The following is a 15,691-nucleotide window of genomic DNA, read 5'->3' as shown; positions in this document are numbered from 1 at the left end:
CATAGTACATCAAGGAAATACTAGATCATTAAGACGAGGAAAACATAAACAGGCCACACACAAAAAGCACCACCCATACACATTATATCGATACCTGTCACAGCTGCATTGTCCACACTCCATTCCTCACATGACAAATACAGCATGTTCTGATTCAGAGATTTGACATTGAATCAATTTCAACCAGGTGTCCCTATTTTGAGCAGGTCATATACAAAATTAAAACATTTCAAAGCATAAAGAAATATCAAACATTCTCACCATTTTTCAATTTTTTTCTAAAATAGCAAAAATAACAGATATATTGATGCAACACATTGTGATCTTGTAGATCGGCTATTTTCGCAAGTAAGTATATCAGGCCCAAATGGTCACTTATTTGGGTAAACCTAAAGGGGGATTTATGCTTAGTTGTGTGCCGGTGCCACATCAGCGCAGCGCATTGTAAGCTTGTAGATCAGCTATTTTCTGTGCGAGACACGGCACGCAACCAAGTATAAATCAAGCATAACTTTCCAATATTCAGGACCTGTACGAGTCTTTTGCAGAGCATGCATCATGCCCTGTCATTCAGGTGCCATATTCAATAGACAACACCCTGATTTACAAGCCACCTGCGGCTGCTCACTATGAACGAAGGGTCAAAGTGCATAATCTGTACACGCTGTTGCCCTTCCTTGGTCCATATGGAGAATAGTATTTGCATATGGACTATGCTATATTTCATCTTGTTTAATACAGTATGTGCTTAATCATCATCATCATCAACATCAACATCATCAACATCATCATTAGTCATAGTAGTCAAATACAGCAACAGCTAGCTTTAATGTCTATATTTGCTTTAATTTGCACCACGTCTTCTGCCAGGGGCGGGACCATGACGAAGGTGTATTGAAAAGAGTTGTCTTGATTTTAGGACATGGGCAGGGAATGGCAAACACACACATGCACACTCTTGCGGCTTTGCTCAAACAATGGAAAAAACAGATGTCGGGTCCTGGCACGCTGTCAGACGCGGCCTGTGGCCTCGAAGACAGACAGAGACAGGAAAAGGGCATTGGGGGTGGGGGGTGCAGAATGACCTGGGAGGAAATTCAAGAGAGCTCACTACAGTTTGCCTCTATAGCCCTTGCTTCTACTCCAGAAACTGCCTCTTTCTGCTAGAGTAGCCTATTCATTCTGTCACGACACGATTTCTCTGCGATATCCTACTTTTACCTTTTGTGTTCAGGTAAAAAATTAGCAAAATTAGGCTCAGTTTTATTGACTTTCCACCATCACTATTGCCCAGGGGTGGAGTACAATGGGTCAAAAGTAGCATTTCAGGTTTTCGGGTTTGACGAAATGTCCCCATAATTGGTTAAGTCAAGCTACTGATTGCATGGCAGCTATAAATGTCACTTGATACAATGGTGAGCCATTTTCAAACACACAGCTGAGAGGCCAAAGGTTGACCTCAATGGAGGCTCTCAACTTTATAGGGGCAAAGAGGTCATCTCCTTCACAGAGAGTCTTTGGTCTCAGCTCAGGTTTCTTGTTGTCTTATCCTCCCTTGTTTGTTTGTGACAGCATGTGTCAGCTGTCCTGGCAAGCACAAACAAAATGCCCACTGTGACAACTATTTGGATAATCTCTCTTGCATGCAGATGAGTGTTTGTAGAAAGCTGGATCCCCTCTGTTTAGCAGCGGGCCCTTGTAAATCACAGCTGTGATCGCTGACTCCACTGTCTGTGGCCAACCTGACACCACACGCACATTTGACATACTGTACGAAAGCAAGAACGTCAGGCATGCAATGCGTCACCTTTTTTGCTTGAAAATCTGCTGTTTTTGGCGAGTTTACCGTCAATGTACAACTTAGTATTAATTAAGGTTAAATCCCCCCAAAGATTTACCATTATTAACTTAAGTTAAGAATGAATTATAATAATAAATAATCATAATACACTCATACTGAGCCAATTCTAATCCATAATATTGCCTAGGGATGTTGGTAAAAAGAGATCTACTCTTTATGGTGTTCCTGTCCAGACCATCTGTCAGGGTTATCTGGGAGGTTTAGTCTGTAAAAGTGTTCTTATGTAGCTACAGTAGACATTGAGCAGCTGTCAGGTCAAGCATGACTGCAGCTTGAAATCTGGAAGATGTATCATCTATGCATGCCAAGCCGTGGTCTGTCTCTTGAGGGTTCCTAGTAAGTATTCATTATGCTGTTAGTAAAGGGATCTCCTGTGTAAATACAATTGTCTGTTGTGAAGCAGCAGAGTATGGGCTGAAAACAAGCAATATTTAAATAAATCACAAGTAATAATCCTGGATGAATAAAGGTTCCAAAGTCAGAGTGAATGTGCATATCCTGTTTCTATTTTTCTCTTTGGTCTTTGCCAGCTGGTCAAGAGAACAGCATTTGATTGTTGTTGTTGTTTATTTTTTATTTTATATCAAGATTATTCTTTCTACCAGTGCTGATGTAAGACATGTGGTCCGAAGTGTTGAATTCTACTTCATGTACAAAACCCCATGTGTCCCCAACAATATACTAATTAGTAATTTCTCAGTTTTACCTGTATATGAACCAAATAGCGGCTGATAGTCCTTCACTGTACAGATATGTGCTGCCATCTAGTGGCATTGTCTTTGTTCTGCTCTTGTGTAGCTTGTGCACATGTCATGTTTCTCTCTGAGTGTGTGTGTGTGTGTGTGTGTGTGTGTGTGTGTGTGTGTGTGTGTGTGTGTGTGTGTGTGTGTGTGTGTGTGTGTGTGTGTGTGTGTGTGTGTGTGTGTGTGTGTGTGTGTGTGTGTGTGTGTGTATGTGCGTTAGGGTTAGGTTGTCTCAAGTTCATCACAGTCCATCAACTAACCTTGCTCTGCTGCTAGCATGGTCTGTTGGAGAAGACTGGATCATGTGTGACATTAGGGGAGACCACTGGTTTGTGTGTGTTGCTGGGGGAGACCAGGGGATTCCAGGGCTGTTTGCGAGAAGTTCCATTCTTATCCGACTTTGCCAGAGGCTTCAAGTGGCAGGCCAAAACTATGTCCCTGTTAGACAGACAGACAGACAGACAGACAGACAGGTAAGAGATGTAGCCTGCATTATAAAGACAAGTCAAGACACAAAATAACCATGTCTCTGAACAAAACTATATTCCTCTTAGAGAAAGAACTAGACTACTGAGTGCTGTGTCCCCTTTTGACAGACACATTTAGGATTCAATTCTTGGAATCTTATGTTAAAAAAAGAAAGAAAAGTTGCTTGTTTTTGGGATGGAAGGGGCAAACGTCACTGAAGTACTCAAGCCAGTGAGGTCAGTTGAATAGGCCTATGGAAATGTGTCATCAAAAGATGCATTTGGAAAAACAGGTCACATATTCCCATGATCATTTAACCAGCCTTACAGGAACTTTTACAACAACTTAAGTCTGCTTTCTGTTATCTTAGTATTGCATTATTTTAATGTCTTCTTTCATTGTTGTTATTATTAGCCTTGTTTTTCTTATTTGTTATGTGTTAGCTATTTGCACTTCCCAATAGTTTCACGGTGTATTGTTCGTGAAGTAGTAGGCCTACTTCTGAACATTTCAAAATAGTGCTTCCTTGTCTATTCTTGATGACCATTCATTCACCTGAACTCTTCATAGGATCCCACTTTCTGGCTCACGGCTCTAAGTTTGGCGTCGTTCTCTGTGCGGTATCTGCGGTCAGCCTCCACCGCCGAGGACAGCTCTCTCTCCAGCGCCGAGAAGTCAATCACATCGTCCTCTGACCTCTCCATCATCAGGTTGTGTAGGAGCCTAGTGATGCTGTGTAGGTGTATCAGAATACTGTCATCATAAATTAATTAAGGATGTCAGGCCGTTATTTGGCTCTGCTTTTGAGTCGCTGCATTATATTCAGTGGTATAAAGTAACTAAGTACATTTACTCAAGTCTCAAGTACTGTACCGAAGTACAATTTTGAGGTGTTTTTACTTTACTGGAGTATTTCCAATGTTCAGTACTTTTACTTCTACTCTACTAGCCTAGTACATCTAAGAGGCAAATATTATACTTTAACTCCACTACAACTATTTGCAAACTTTAGTTACTACTTTGTCTTGACCGTACATTTAGATTATTATTAGCCTACAAAACATACATTAACCACTTCAGTCCTATATTTCGGCCATTTGAAAATAGCAGATCTACAAGCTCACAGTGAGTTTGTGGACAAACAATTTATATACATTTGAAAACTTGTGAAATGGGACATGCTGCTTGAATTTCGGGCTTTTACTTGTAGTAGGCCTGATACTTACATTGCTTGCAGTACTGATACTTTAAAGTATCAGTACTTAAGTAAAAACATTTAGGCTACTTTTTTCCACGTACAACTGACTAATTTATAACAGTGAATGCACTGTGTTTCTTTTTCTTCTTTTTACTTCCGTAGGGTTTAATCTAGTCTCTCAAGAACAGGCTATCTAACTCAAGCCAGTAACGGCTACTGATATTTAGGCTATTTGTAACGAGTCGCTTTCGCCTATTTTGTTATATTATTAGGATATGACATGACATGAGATGAGGTGATCATGAGATGAAAAGGGTATATAATATTTCTTACTTGAATGCCGGTTCCTTGAACTGAGTGAACTGAGGTTTGTTTGGAAATATAAAGATTAAGTCAGCGAGGTAGGCTACTAGAGAACAAACCTGCACTTTGGGGAATGTAAACACGCGTCTCCAAGACGACGAGCACAGCCAGCGCGCCCCCGCCGCGCGTACTGCTAAAAGTGTTGCCAGATTTTGTGAAAGACATAAGCAACATGAAAACAAGCCCAAAAGAAGCCACATGAGCCATACATGAGCACTTTACCGATCTACAAGCTCACGTGAGCTTGTAGCTATTTTCGAAAAGATCTTGAAAAGAAAAAAGTGAACTATTTGGAATATATTTGAAAGTTTAAAAAAAATCAGATGGGAGTCTCATCTGCAGAGAAATACATTAATTTGGACGTCCTTGACATGCAAATGTTTGAGAACTGGTTTAAACAATGATTTTAAAAAATGGAAGCAAGCCCAAATAATTACACTTTAAACACCCAACAAAAACGCAACCTGCAACTACCAATAATTACAAGCAACTTTACAGAAAAACAATCCCATGGTCGCTTATAATAAGCGGACATGGCAACCCTAATGCTCTTACCAGACTCCGAGTCCAGAGCCATGGCATTGTGTGAACAGAAGGTGGCGGTGGAGTTCCCATCTTGACACTGGCCTCCATGCTTGAGATTTTCACCCACCATTATATAGTAGAGAATAGCCTATAGTGTCTACTAATATTAGGCTACAAACTCTAGGACAGGAGAAAAAGGACAACAGCTCATTTGATTTAAAGCTGATTTAATACTGTATTAGTCAGAAATGTAAGGCTAAAAGGATAACACAAAAAAAGTCCTGAGGACTTGTTTCCATTGTGGTCCTGTATTCAATTCATCAACATAGCATACCAAATAACACAACAATATATGTCATCAACAAATACAAAACAAGGAGAAAAGGGAAAAACATTGGCAGTGAATGACAGCTCCTTTCTATGGTAAATTGCATTTACCTCCTCTTGTGGTCTCCTGAGTTTTTCAGGCTTGAAAGAAACCAGTGAGACAAAGTAGTCTACATAGAGAGTAGTAGTGTGTATAGCCTACTTTGACTCAAGTAGGCCTACTGAGCTTGAGTTCTTTTTGTCCACCACTGAAAATGCACCAGGGATTAGTGTGTAGTTGCGTTGCAGGCAGCGTCTGCATGCTGTGGCTGAACAGCCCCATTCTTGAGTGACAGTTTCTGTTACATTTTGTGCAGGTGAACTCTGTGTATACTCTGTGGCTGCTGATGCTGCCCTCTGTCCTCTGTGCTCTTTCCTCTCCTCCTGTGCGTGTTCATCCATCCATCCTCAGCCTGAGAGACACACAGCTGAATGAGCGGCCAACAGCAGAGGTCTCCCCCACACTTTTCCACGTGTCTGTGTCATTGTTGCACTGCTCGATATCATGTTGTTCCCTGCCCTTGCTAGCTGCACTATAACCTTCCAGCTGCACTTTAACGCAGCGGTCTCCAGCACAAGTGCTGACATTTTTACCTCTGACCTAATAGAGCCTACCTGCTTTCTCTGGGGAGAAATTGAAAACCAGAAACAGGATTGTGTCAAAGCAAAGGTACAACCACCCAATTGTATGAGTTATATTGCATTAACATAGTCTACCATACATTTATCTATCTATATCTATCTATCTATCTATCTTCTATATATACATTTCTAAACCCAAAACCCCCCAAAAAAACCCTGCCACTGTGTGGGACTAAACACAAAAACAACATATCAATGTCACTAACAAGACACGCCACAACGTGCAGAATTACTACGCGCAGTCTGTAGGCCACTTCATACTGCTCAGCACATATCTGCCCCCTCGCAGCATAATTAATTGCGGCCAACACAAACTCACAACATTACAGTCGGCCATGTTGTTCCTTAGCGTCATCGCCGACCACCGCCCAACGAGACCCAAGTGAGGTCAGACAACACACTCCATATTTGGGCATAGCTCCATTGGGAACATCTCCTATTATGGCTTTATATAACCGCCCAACGAGACCCAAGTGAGGTCAGACAACACACTCCATATTTGGGCATAGCTCCATTGGCAACATCTCCTATTATGGCTTTATATATTATAGAGACCAACAAACACAAAGCACCGCGCAGCGGCTAGGGGGGAGGGGCGCGCAGCGCCCCGACCCTCTAGTATCTATCTATCTATATATATACATTTCTAAACCCAAAACCCCCCAAAAAAAACTGCCACTGTGTGGGACTAAACACAAAAACAACATATCAATGTCACTAACAAGACACGCCACAACGTGCAGAATTACTACGCGCAGTCTGTAGGCCACTTCATACTGCTCAGCACACATCTGCCCCCTCGCAGCATAATTAATTGCGGCCAACACAAACTCACAACATTACAGTCGGCCATGTTGTTCCTTAGCGTCATCGCCGACCACCGCCCAACGAGACCCAAGTGAGGTCAGACAACACACTCCATATTTGGGCATAGCTCCATTGGGAACATCTCCTATTATGGCTTTATATAACCGCCCAACGAGACCCAAGTGAGGTCAGACAACACACTCCATATTTGGGCATAGCTCCATTGGCAACATCTCCTATTATGGCTTTATATATTATAGAGACCAACAAACACACAGCACCGCGCAGCGGCTAGGGGGGAGGGGCGCGCAGCGCCCCGACCCTCTAGTATCTATCTATATATACATTTCTAAACCCAAAACCCCAAAAAAAAAACTGCCACTGTGTGGGACTAAACACAAAAACAACATATCAATGTCACTAACAAGACACGCCACAACGTGCAGAATTACTACGCGCAGTCTGTAGGCCACTTCATACTGCTCAGCACACATCTGCCCCCTCGCAGCATAATTAATTGTGGCCAACACAAACTCACAACATTACAGTCGGCCATGTTGTTCCTTAGCGTCATCGCCGACCACCGCCCAACGAGACCCAAGTGAGGTCAGACAACACACTCCATATTTGGGCATAGCTCCATTGCGAACATCTCCTATTATGGCTTTATATATTATAGAGACCAACAAACACAAAGCACCGCGCAGCGGATAGGGGGGAGGGGCGCGCAGCGCCCCGACCCTCTAGTATTGGACAAAATAAAAATGTTTTCACAAAAAAATTACATTAATAGAGCTTTAACGTGAACTTCGACCTCCGTGGAATCTTGGAGGAGTGGCTAAAGCAATGTACCGACGTCTCCGGGAACAAATCCTCTTAAAAATGTGGCTTTGTGCAGGCAGTAGATGCTTAACCAACTTGTAAACTGTTGCTATATTTGGCAACCGGTTTATAAAAGCAATAACTCACTCCAGACCATGCATATTAAAGGTGGAATGCCTTTTTTTATTCCAAGATTAGTGCAATTATGACAATAAGGAAATGTATTAACAACTTTGAGGACCCCTATCACTGCACATTGGCAGAGTTGGTGGGCACTGTACATGTACTGTAATAGCAGCCACCCTCCAGTTTACATCTGGAATACACTCTCCGGAGCTCTAACCAGCAACCCTTGAGTCACCAGCTGGCCTCACTAAGTCAAGGCCAACTTGCCACTCCAATGTAAATCTATCACAACGGCCTTTGGAATTTATACTTCATTTTTATTTAACCTAGTTTAAAACTTTGTCATAAAGAAAACACGAAAGTGACCCACTACATCATTAAAAATAAGTATGTATCTATACACTCACTGTGGAAAAAGAATAGCTAATTCCCTGTTTGACCACATGCTATTCTTCCCTATCCTGATTCCTGATATGTGATGCCAACCAATCTCGTGTTTTTTACCTTGGTTTATGTTCAAATCCCACACTAAAGCTAAATAGGTTTGCATTGTAGCTGTACACAACTGCTGTAACCTTTTTCCCAAGAGAAAAATAATATAAATATATCTATAAACAATTACATTCACATGTTTGTTGTTTGTTGGTTGGTTTGTTTGTTTGTTTGTTTGTTTGTTTGTTTGCTTGTTTGTTTGTTTGGTATTTTGTCCCTGTAGAGTAGGCTAATCACACAAACACACATACAAATCATGAATGAATGTATTTAATGTCATGTTCTCAACAAGTTTGGTAAATAACCCAGTGTAATACTTCCATTCAGAGGGGCACATTGTTCCTCTGTTGCTAGGTTCCTGTTGAGAACCCTATTATTCTTTATAAAGTGTCACGTGCTTATTCTTTATAAAGTTTATAGTGACACTGGTCACCAAGCAACCATTTAATTACATTGGCCTTTTCTCTCCATGCTACTGCTGTGCCACTGAAAGAGGACTCATTTGTTAAACTGAACTCTAAACTTTCTGAGATTTGGAGAGTGCCTGGAAAAGATTGGCCAAGCAGTGAAGGATTACCTTGAAATTCAAGGTAAGGATAGTAGGACACATTATTGTTTGTTCACCAGTGTACTCCACAGGAAGAATAGCAAATCAGATTCTAGAGATACATTTATGTAGGCCCGAACCATTGTTCCTTACCCTAAAAAAAAAGAGTTTTAAATCAAGATGATTTCAAGAAGTCAGCTGCTGCCACCAGTCAGTTTTGACAGAAAAATGCTGTTCTCTGCAAGTCAGGATTTGGCCACCACAAGAAGCAAATGTTTTCTGCTTCCTGAAAGCAATGACAAGGTTGATGTGTGGAGCATCAAGGCACCAGATTTCTCTTATAAAGTGTACCAGTCTCTGAAAATCCCTCAAAGGAAGAGCAGAACTACGTATCAGGCTGTAGCTCAGCCCAGGGAAACACACAGGAAAATTGGAGAAGTTATTAAAGAGGGTTTAATAACTGAAATTGCTAACAAAAAGATAGAACCTCCTACATTCATTACACCATACAGGCTCCCTGATACTTTAGAGTCCAAGCTGATATTTGTCAAAACTGGGAAATATCCTTCTGGTTCCTACAAGAATCCTAAACCGCACAACTTCAGACTGGTAAGGAACTAAATATCATTCTGTAAATATTTTACTTTAGTATTAGCCTACTCTTGCAAGGTATATTTAGGACACAAGATGGATGCATAACTACAAATGGATAAATACAAAGATTGCATAATAATGCATGCAATATCACATAAGTATAGCTTTTTGTATTCTTCTATTCTATTTCTGTACGCAGTTTGTCATTTCTGGCTTGCACACAAGATGGCGATAAACAAATATCACAATATTTCTGACCTTGCAATTAGCTGGAGGAAGACCTACCAAAGATAATAACTACACCTGACAAAGATGCTGGAAACCTATACTTCAAATCACAGCACCTGAGTATCAGTAAGTCATTTGTTGATTTTGTCTTCTCATTATAAGCCATGAGATGCTCCATGCACCTGGAGAATTCTTTCATCTTTATTGCATTATTTTTGTCTGAAAATGTGAATAACCTATTAATGTTGGGCATGAGATCTAACAGGGACATGCTTGATAACTGTAGGCTATATGTGACAGAGTCAGCCAACTTGGCCAATCATGTTGACAGATTACACAGTGATTGTTGTAATACTGTCTGATTTCTATATATGACTATACTGATTTCTAGTACACACTTCTGCGTCTGAGGCAGACTTTACTTCAAGAAACACCATGTTGGGGATGGACACCTACAAACTAGCAGGACCAAGATGGGAGGCCAGACTCATACTCCCAAAGCTACCCTGGCCTCCAAAGTCAGCTTCTTATACAGTGAGTGAATGATGCTGGTTCCCTTATACTGTACTGGTACTCCAGCTCTCTTAAGAGGTGTCTCATAAGCCCCACATTCCTGCAAATGTCATGCTCAGTAACACCTGCAAGTCTGTTAATGTAGGGTAATATTTAATATATTTTCTCTCACTTATTAATTTTGTCACCCTGTCTTGGATACATTCCTGATAATTATAAATTAATTTGACAGAGACACAGGCGAAGGAGAGGAGCATACAGTGCATTCATGGACAGGGTGGAGGAGAAGCTTTGTAGATCATGGAAATAGAATGCTCTCTTATGATCCCCAGTGGTCCACAGCCAGACAGCTGCACATTACCATGAGAATTTCAACGATGTGATGCCAACAAATGTTCTAACTTAACTAGCATAACTGACATAGTCGCATGTACAGTTTTGTGATTCATCTGCCCTGACTGACACTGCAACTGGATATAGGCTAAATATAAAATGTGTAATACTATGTAATAAGTTATTACACAGTTATGACCAATAATTGTTTGATTATTACTTTATTATGTGTCATAAATAGCCTAGTATCTTATTATTTGTGAAAAACACCTTTTCGGTCCCTGTCATAATTTCCAAGGTTGTCATATCTGAGTTTCACTCTCATAAAGAAATAAAATTAAATAACTTGAACATAAGCTGCCATCTTTGTCACCTATTAAAATGAATCCACTTTACATTGTTCTTGTATTAAATATTATAGGCCTCGGCCTACGTAATCTCCAGAACATCAGTAGGCTAGTATCTAAATCAGTGGTTCCCAAACCTTTTAGCTCAAGATCTAAAAGAAAAATTAGATGTTTGCCCGGGACCCAAACTAGTGAAAATAGCAGATTCTACAAGCTCAGGTAAGCTCGAGCTTGTAGATCGGCTATTTTCACTACTTCTTAAACATTTATTTTGTAATTTACGGAATTTCCCAGATTTTTCTTTATTTATTCATGAAATGACTTTAAAAAAACATTTGTTTTCAAATTCATGAAAAATTTAGCTTTTTTTGTTTTTGTTTTATGTTTTGATATAATAATAATAATTAAAAACACAATGTAGGAAACAAAAACTAAAGAGACCCATAAAAATGTGTCTGCGACCCACAAATGGGTCCCGACCCAGTGTTTGGGAACCAGTGAACTAAATGGTGTCTAAACGGGAGACAAACAATGTCAGAAGAATGTGTCAGTGTGTGTGTGTGTGAAAGCAAAGCAAAGCAAAGTTTGTTGTTTACCCAGGGTGTCGGACTAAGCACGAAGCTTGTTTCCAGCCGGACCCTGCATGGAAGCCTTGCTCAAGGGCTATTCAGCGGTGATTCATGATTGATGTGATGAATTGGGGAATCGAACTAGGGACCTTCCGGTATCAAGGCCGCCCCTCTAACCACTAGGCCACCGCTGTGTGTGTGTGTGTGTGTGTGTGTGTGTGTGTGTGTGTGTGTGTGTGTGTGTGTGTGTGTGTGTGTGTGTGTGTGTGTGTGTGTGTGTGTGTGTGCGCGCGCGCGCGTGCGTGCGTGCGTGCTGCGTGCGTGCGTGTGTGTGTTTGTGACTAACCTCGCATCACCAGTCTTTCCAAGTTTGTGACCAAGCTTTCATATGGCGCGTTTCTCTGGCCGTTGACCAATCATTTCAAACGTAAACACGTGGGCGGGGCGGTGCAGTGTCAGCTGAACAGACAGTCTGTAGGGGAGGAAAGCCACAGTCACAAGAACACACTGAAAGGGAAAGCAAGCTGACCACCCGTGTTGAATCAACAGTAAGTACGTTTCTATTTAACCTCCGCTAAAGACGATTTAGCTAGTCCTACACCATGTGACTGAGTAGCCTATGCCTCCTCTATATAGATATTCATGTAAGAGATATACTATCTTGAGTAGTGTATAAACTACTAGTGTTTGACGGGGCTGCGACTCACTTTTTGCCAAGCATGGCTTGTAGCCTACTTATAACTGACGGGAAATAAATAAAAAACGATATGAGACGTGAGCAACAGGTGACCGCGATTCGGACGCGATTCGCGAGTGATGAACCATTTGAGAGAAGAAGCACATGTACATAGAAAGAAGTGAACTATGAGGAATATGAACAGCACCGGATAGAATTCATGCACTGTGTGTGTGTGTGTGTGTGTGTGTGTGTGTGTGTGTGTGTGTGTGTGTGTGTGTGTGTGTGTGTGTAGGGTTCTTCAGACTGAATAGAGGGGGTTGTAATGTAAATTCTCACAGACGGCTCCAACTGGTAGGCATTTTAATGAGATGATAACTAAATGCATGCACCAGCACCAGCCAGCTTATACAGGGATAATGATAATGGATAATGATAGATACCATACGTTCCTAGTCTATCTGCTTGAAGTTAGAGACTAGAGGCAATAGCTGTCTAACCGCACAGGTAATGCTGCTTTTATGTTTGCAAATGAAATCCCTCAGATATGGTGATTAAGATGTCATCATGCAGTCCCTAACTCCCTGCTCTGGTGTTTTTATGTTTGTTAGTTTGTTTGTACTATTTTAGATAAATCTATTCTAGACATAGCTCATGGAACTGTCTGAGTAAATAAATAACCTGATTTTAGTAGCGTCTTAAAAAACTGAGTTTTATTGCAACAATAGCCGACATCAATATAGTATTTGCCACAGATACTGCTTTGATGTGCTCCTCAAAAATAACATTTGAACTGTGATTTCAGACTGCTGTGTTTCTGGAATATAAACTGGGCAGAGCAATAGTTGGATCACATGTCTATCATCTATGCTTGCTCATGAGAAAACATGGGGAATGGATTATCAGAAAAACACAATTTCTTCTCAAGGATCCCATTCTTCAAGTCTTATCACATTGCCATCCTGGGCCTGGACTCTGCAGGGAAAACCACAGTTTTGTACAGGCTGCAGTTCAATGAGTTTGTCAACACCGTGCCCACCAAGGGCTTCAATGCAGAAAAGGTAAAAGTGTCACTGGGCGGACACAGGACTGTAACCTACCACTTCTGGGACGTTGGTGGCCAGGAGAAGCTACGTCCACTGTGGAAGTCGTACACTCGCTGCACGGATGGTATCATATTTGTGGTGGACTCTGTGGACGCAGAACGCATGGAGGAAGCTAAGACGGAGCTCCACAAAATTGCTAAGACCTCAGAGAATCACGGCGTGCCATTGCTGGTGGTGGCCAACAAACAGGACTTGCGACACTCTTTGGGACTGAGTGAGATTGAGAAGTCACTTGCATTAAAAGAACTGGGCCCGTCAACACCCTGGCACTTGCAGCCTACCTGTGCCATCATAGGAGATGGGCTCAAGGAGGGTATAGGAAGACTGCACGACATGATCCTAAAAAGGAGAAAGATGCTCCGGCAACAGAAGAAAAAGAGATAAATGAGTCATGCATTGTATTGTTTTTTAAGTGAAGGATTTATGGAGGATGTTCTCCTGAGTGAATACAGGTGTTGAATTGATACCAACGAAAAGGCTCCAAGTCAATATACTGAGTTTTATCAGTCTAAATGTTGAGCTTTGGAATAGTTCAGATAGTGTTTTGGTGAGACTGTTGATCGGGATGTGCTATAAAGGAATCCAGTATGATGTGAAGAAGGAATTTTGAAATGTTTGAAAGTTGAATGGAAAGCTTACGGTTTTTTAAAAAAGGGTTGAGGAGGGATTGGGGTCAGAGGGGAGAAATAAGTTGTGTATGAGATTGATTATAATTCATGAATGGTCAATGGCTATTCCAAAATATTGCCAAAAAGGATTCATGATAATGTAATGAAGATGCATTTGAAAGTTTGGGGATGAGCTTGTCAATGAGTGAGTATACTGATACCATACGGTGGGATGTGTTGGTGAAAGGACGACAACCACCATTTTGTCTCTTTTAATCTTGGAGATCTATTATCAAAATAACTTTCTGTGTGTATGTTATTTTGTTTGTTTTTACACTGTACTTTCATTATGAAAGTGTTGATATGCATTGCTGTCATGAATTTACGTCTACTGTCTTTGATGTCTGTTTGTTAAAAGCACTTTAGATTTAAAAAAATAAGATTGACCTTTTCTTATGGGGTTTACAGTATTCCAATAGAGTTTATTGTGTTGGACTTAATGTTTATGCCTAGCCTGAATAAAACAAAATACTGTAGGTGGCCAACCTTGGTGGCACTTATTAGAGGATTATGCATAATCTTTTCCTAAATAAAGCCTTATTTACATCAATTTGGACAATGACTATTATGGTTTGAATGCATTTGTATTGAAACACATATACAGTTTGGGGAGTAACTGTTGGATGGTGGTTATGATTATTATTGAACTACTTTTCTCAGCTTTATTAAGTGTTTAGACAACTTGACAGTTATAGTCAAGCAGCAGCATGAACTTGGGAAGTACTTAAATCCAGGACATACAGCGGGGAAACAGTTTTTCTATCCTTGTACAAGGATAAATTAATATATGCATGCATATTGAGGAACAGACGTCAAAATAACTCTTCTTAAAGAGACAGGTTAAACACCTTTATATTCATGCAATGCATAAAATGGAAAGAAGAAAACAATCGTCACAGCAGACAGGTTTGGCTTGTGGCATAGAAATGTGGTCAGGGCAGTCAGAGGAGAGGCGTACAGAGTAGACCTAGTACAACAGGCTGAGGCAGGAGATTAGAGCAGGGGGTGTCCTGGGTATTTTTGGATAATGGACTGCTTATACTGTGTCGTACGATGGAGTCACGCGCCAAAAATAGCAGATCTACAAGCTCACAAGTGGCGATGCAACTGTCATTATTGTGACAGGGAGTTGATGCCAGTTGCTCTTCCATTCCTTTGAAACAATTGGAAGCTGTAAGACCAACAGAGCAGCTGTTGACCTATTAAAACACCCAAGCTCTTGAATGTGATCTACAGTACTGTGCAGTTTTTTTCATCTTTCTTAGGATTGTGTCAGAGCAATGTACTGTATTTGCAGTTGTCACACACAAAAGCCTCTATGCTGCTTTGGAATTGCAAAAAGATACATGGCCCTTATCTGCACACACCACAAATTTACTGAATCATCCAAATTAATTACTGTAATTAAGGTAGACTACTGCACCAATACTGAATTGCGCTGGGATATTTTGTCATATGTAAAAGGGATTATTATTTGTTTATTAGTATTTGTCACTTTGCTCTTCCCAACTTGTTTGCCAAGGAAGGAAACTCAGATGGAATTGGCATAATTACACTTCAAATTTTCTCCGCAATTCAAGTGATTAAATGAGAGAGATCACAAGACTGGGTCCTCTCTTCTCCCTACTTTACCCAGCCCTCCATTTGAACAACATGGTCTACCCCTTTATGTGAATTGCTATTGGCCATTGCTTCTG

At 40.9% G+C, this 15,691-nt stretch overlaps 2 protein-coding genes across 5 annotated transcripts; one reads left to right on the top strand and one right to left on the bottom strand.

The window, feature by feature from the left end:
• Window positions 1–2,160: 2,160 nt before the first annotated feature.
• On the bottom strand, window positions 2,161–4,632 carry dnaaf19 (dynein axonemal assembly factor 19). Of its 2 annotated transcripts, none has more exons than XM_084053015.1 (4): window positions 4,604–4,632; window positions 3,628–3,804; window positions 2,865–3,042; window positions 2,161–2,194 (listed from the first exon to the last, which is right to left on the bottom strand). In XM_084053015.1, the coding sequence occupies exons 2-3, from the start codon at window positions 3,777–3,779 to the stop codon at window positions 2,877–2,879; spliced, it is 318 nt and encodes a 105-aa protein (XP_083909141.1). In that variant the 5' UTR covers window positions 3,780–3,804; window positions 4,604–4,632; the 3' UTR covers window positions 2,161–2,194; window positions 2,865–2,876. The 2 variants fall into 2 exon arrangements, with proteins under 2 accessions (XP_083909141.1, XP_083909142.1); XM_084053016.1 differs by having other exon boundaries at window positions 3,628–3,795; window positions 4,604–4,627.
• A 7,392-nt stretch (window positions 4,633–12,024) lies between these two features.
• arl4aa (ADP-ribosylation factor-like 4aa) lies at window positions 12,025–14,544 on the top strand. Of its 3 annotated transcripts, XM_084050768.1 has the most exons (3): window positions 12,025–12,092; window positions 12,516–12,574; window positions 13,026–14,544. In XM_084050768.1, exon 3 carries the CDS (start codon window positions 13,108–13,110, stop codon window positions 13,708–13,710), a length of 603 nt encoding a protein of 200 aa, XP_083906894.1. In that variant the 5' UTR covers window positions 12,025–12,092; window positions 12,516–12,574; window positions 13,026–13,107; the 3' UTR covers window positions 13,711–14,544. The 3 variants fall into 3 exon arrangements, with proteins under 3 accessions (XP_083906894.1, XP_083906892.1, XP_083906893.1); XM_084050766.1 differs by lacking the exon at window positions 12,516–12,574 and having other exon boundaries at window positions 12,033–12,092; XM_084050767.1 differs by lacking the exon at window positions 12,516–12,574 and having other exon boundaries at window positions 12,047–12,096.
• The last annotated feature ends 1,147 nt before the right edge of the window (window positions 14,545–15,691 follow it).

The sequence above is a fragment of the Gymnoscopelus microlampas genome, assembly GCF_963454915.1.
Source record: "Gymnoscopelus microlampas genome assembly, chromosome: 3".
Lineage (NCBI taxonomy): Eukaryota > Metazoa > Chordata > Actinopteri > Myctophiformes > Myctophidae > Gymnoscopelus > Gymnoscopelus microlampas.
This window is presented reverse-complemented; position numbering and strand designations above follow the sequence as displayed.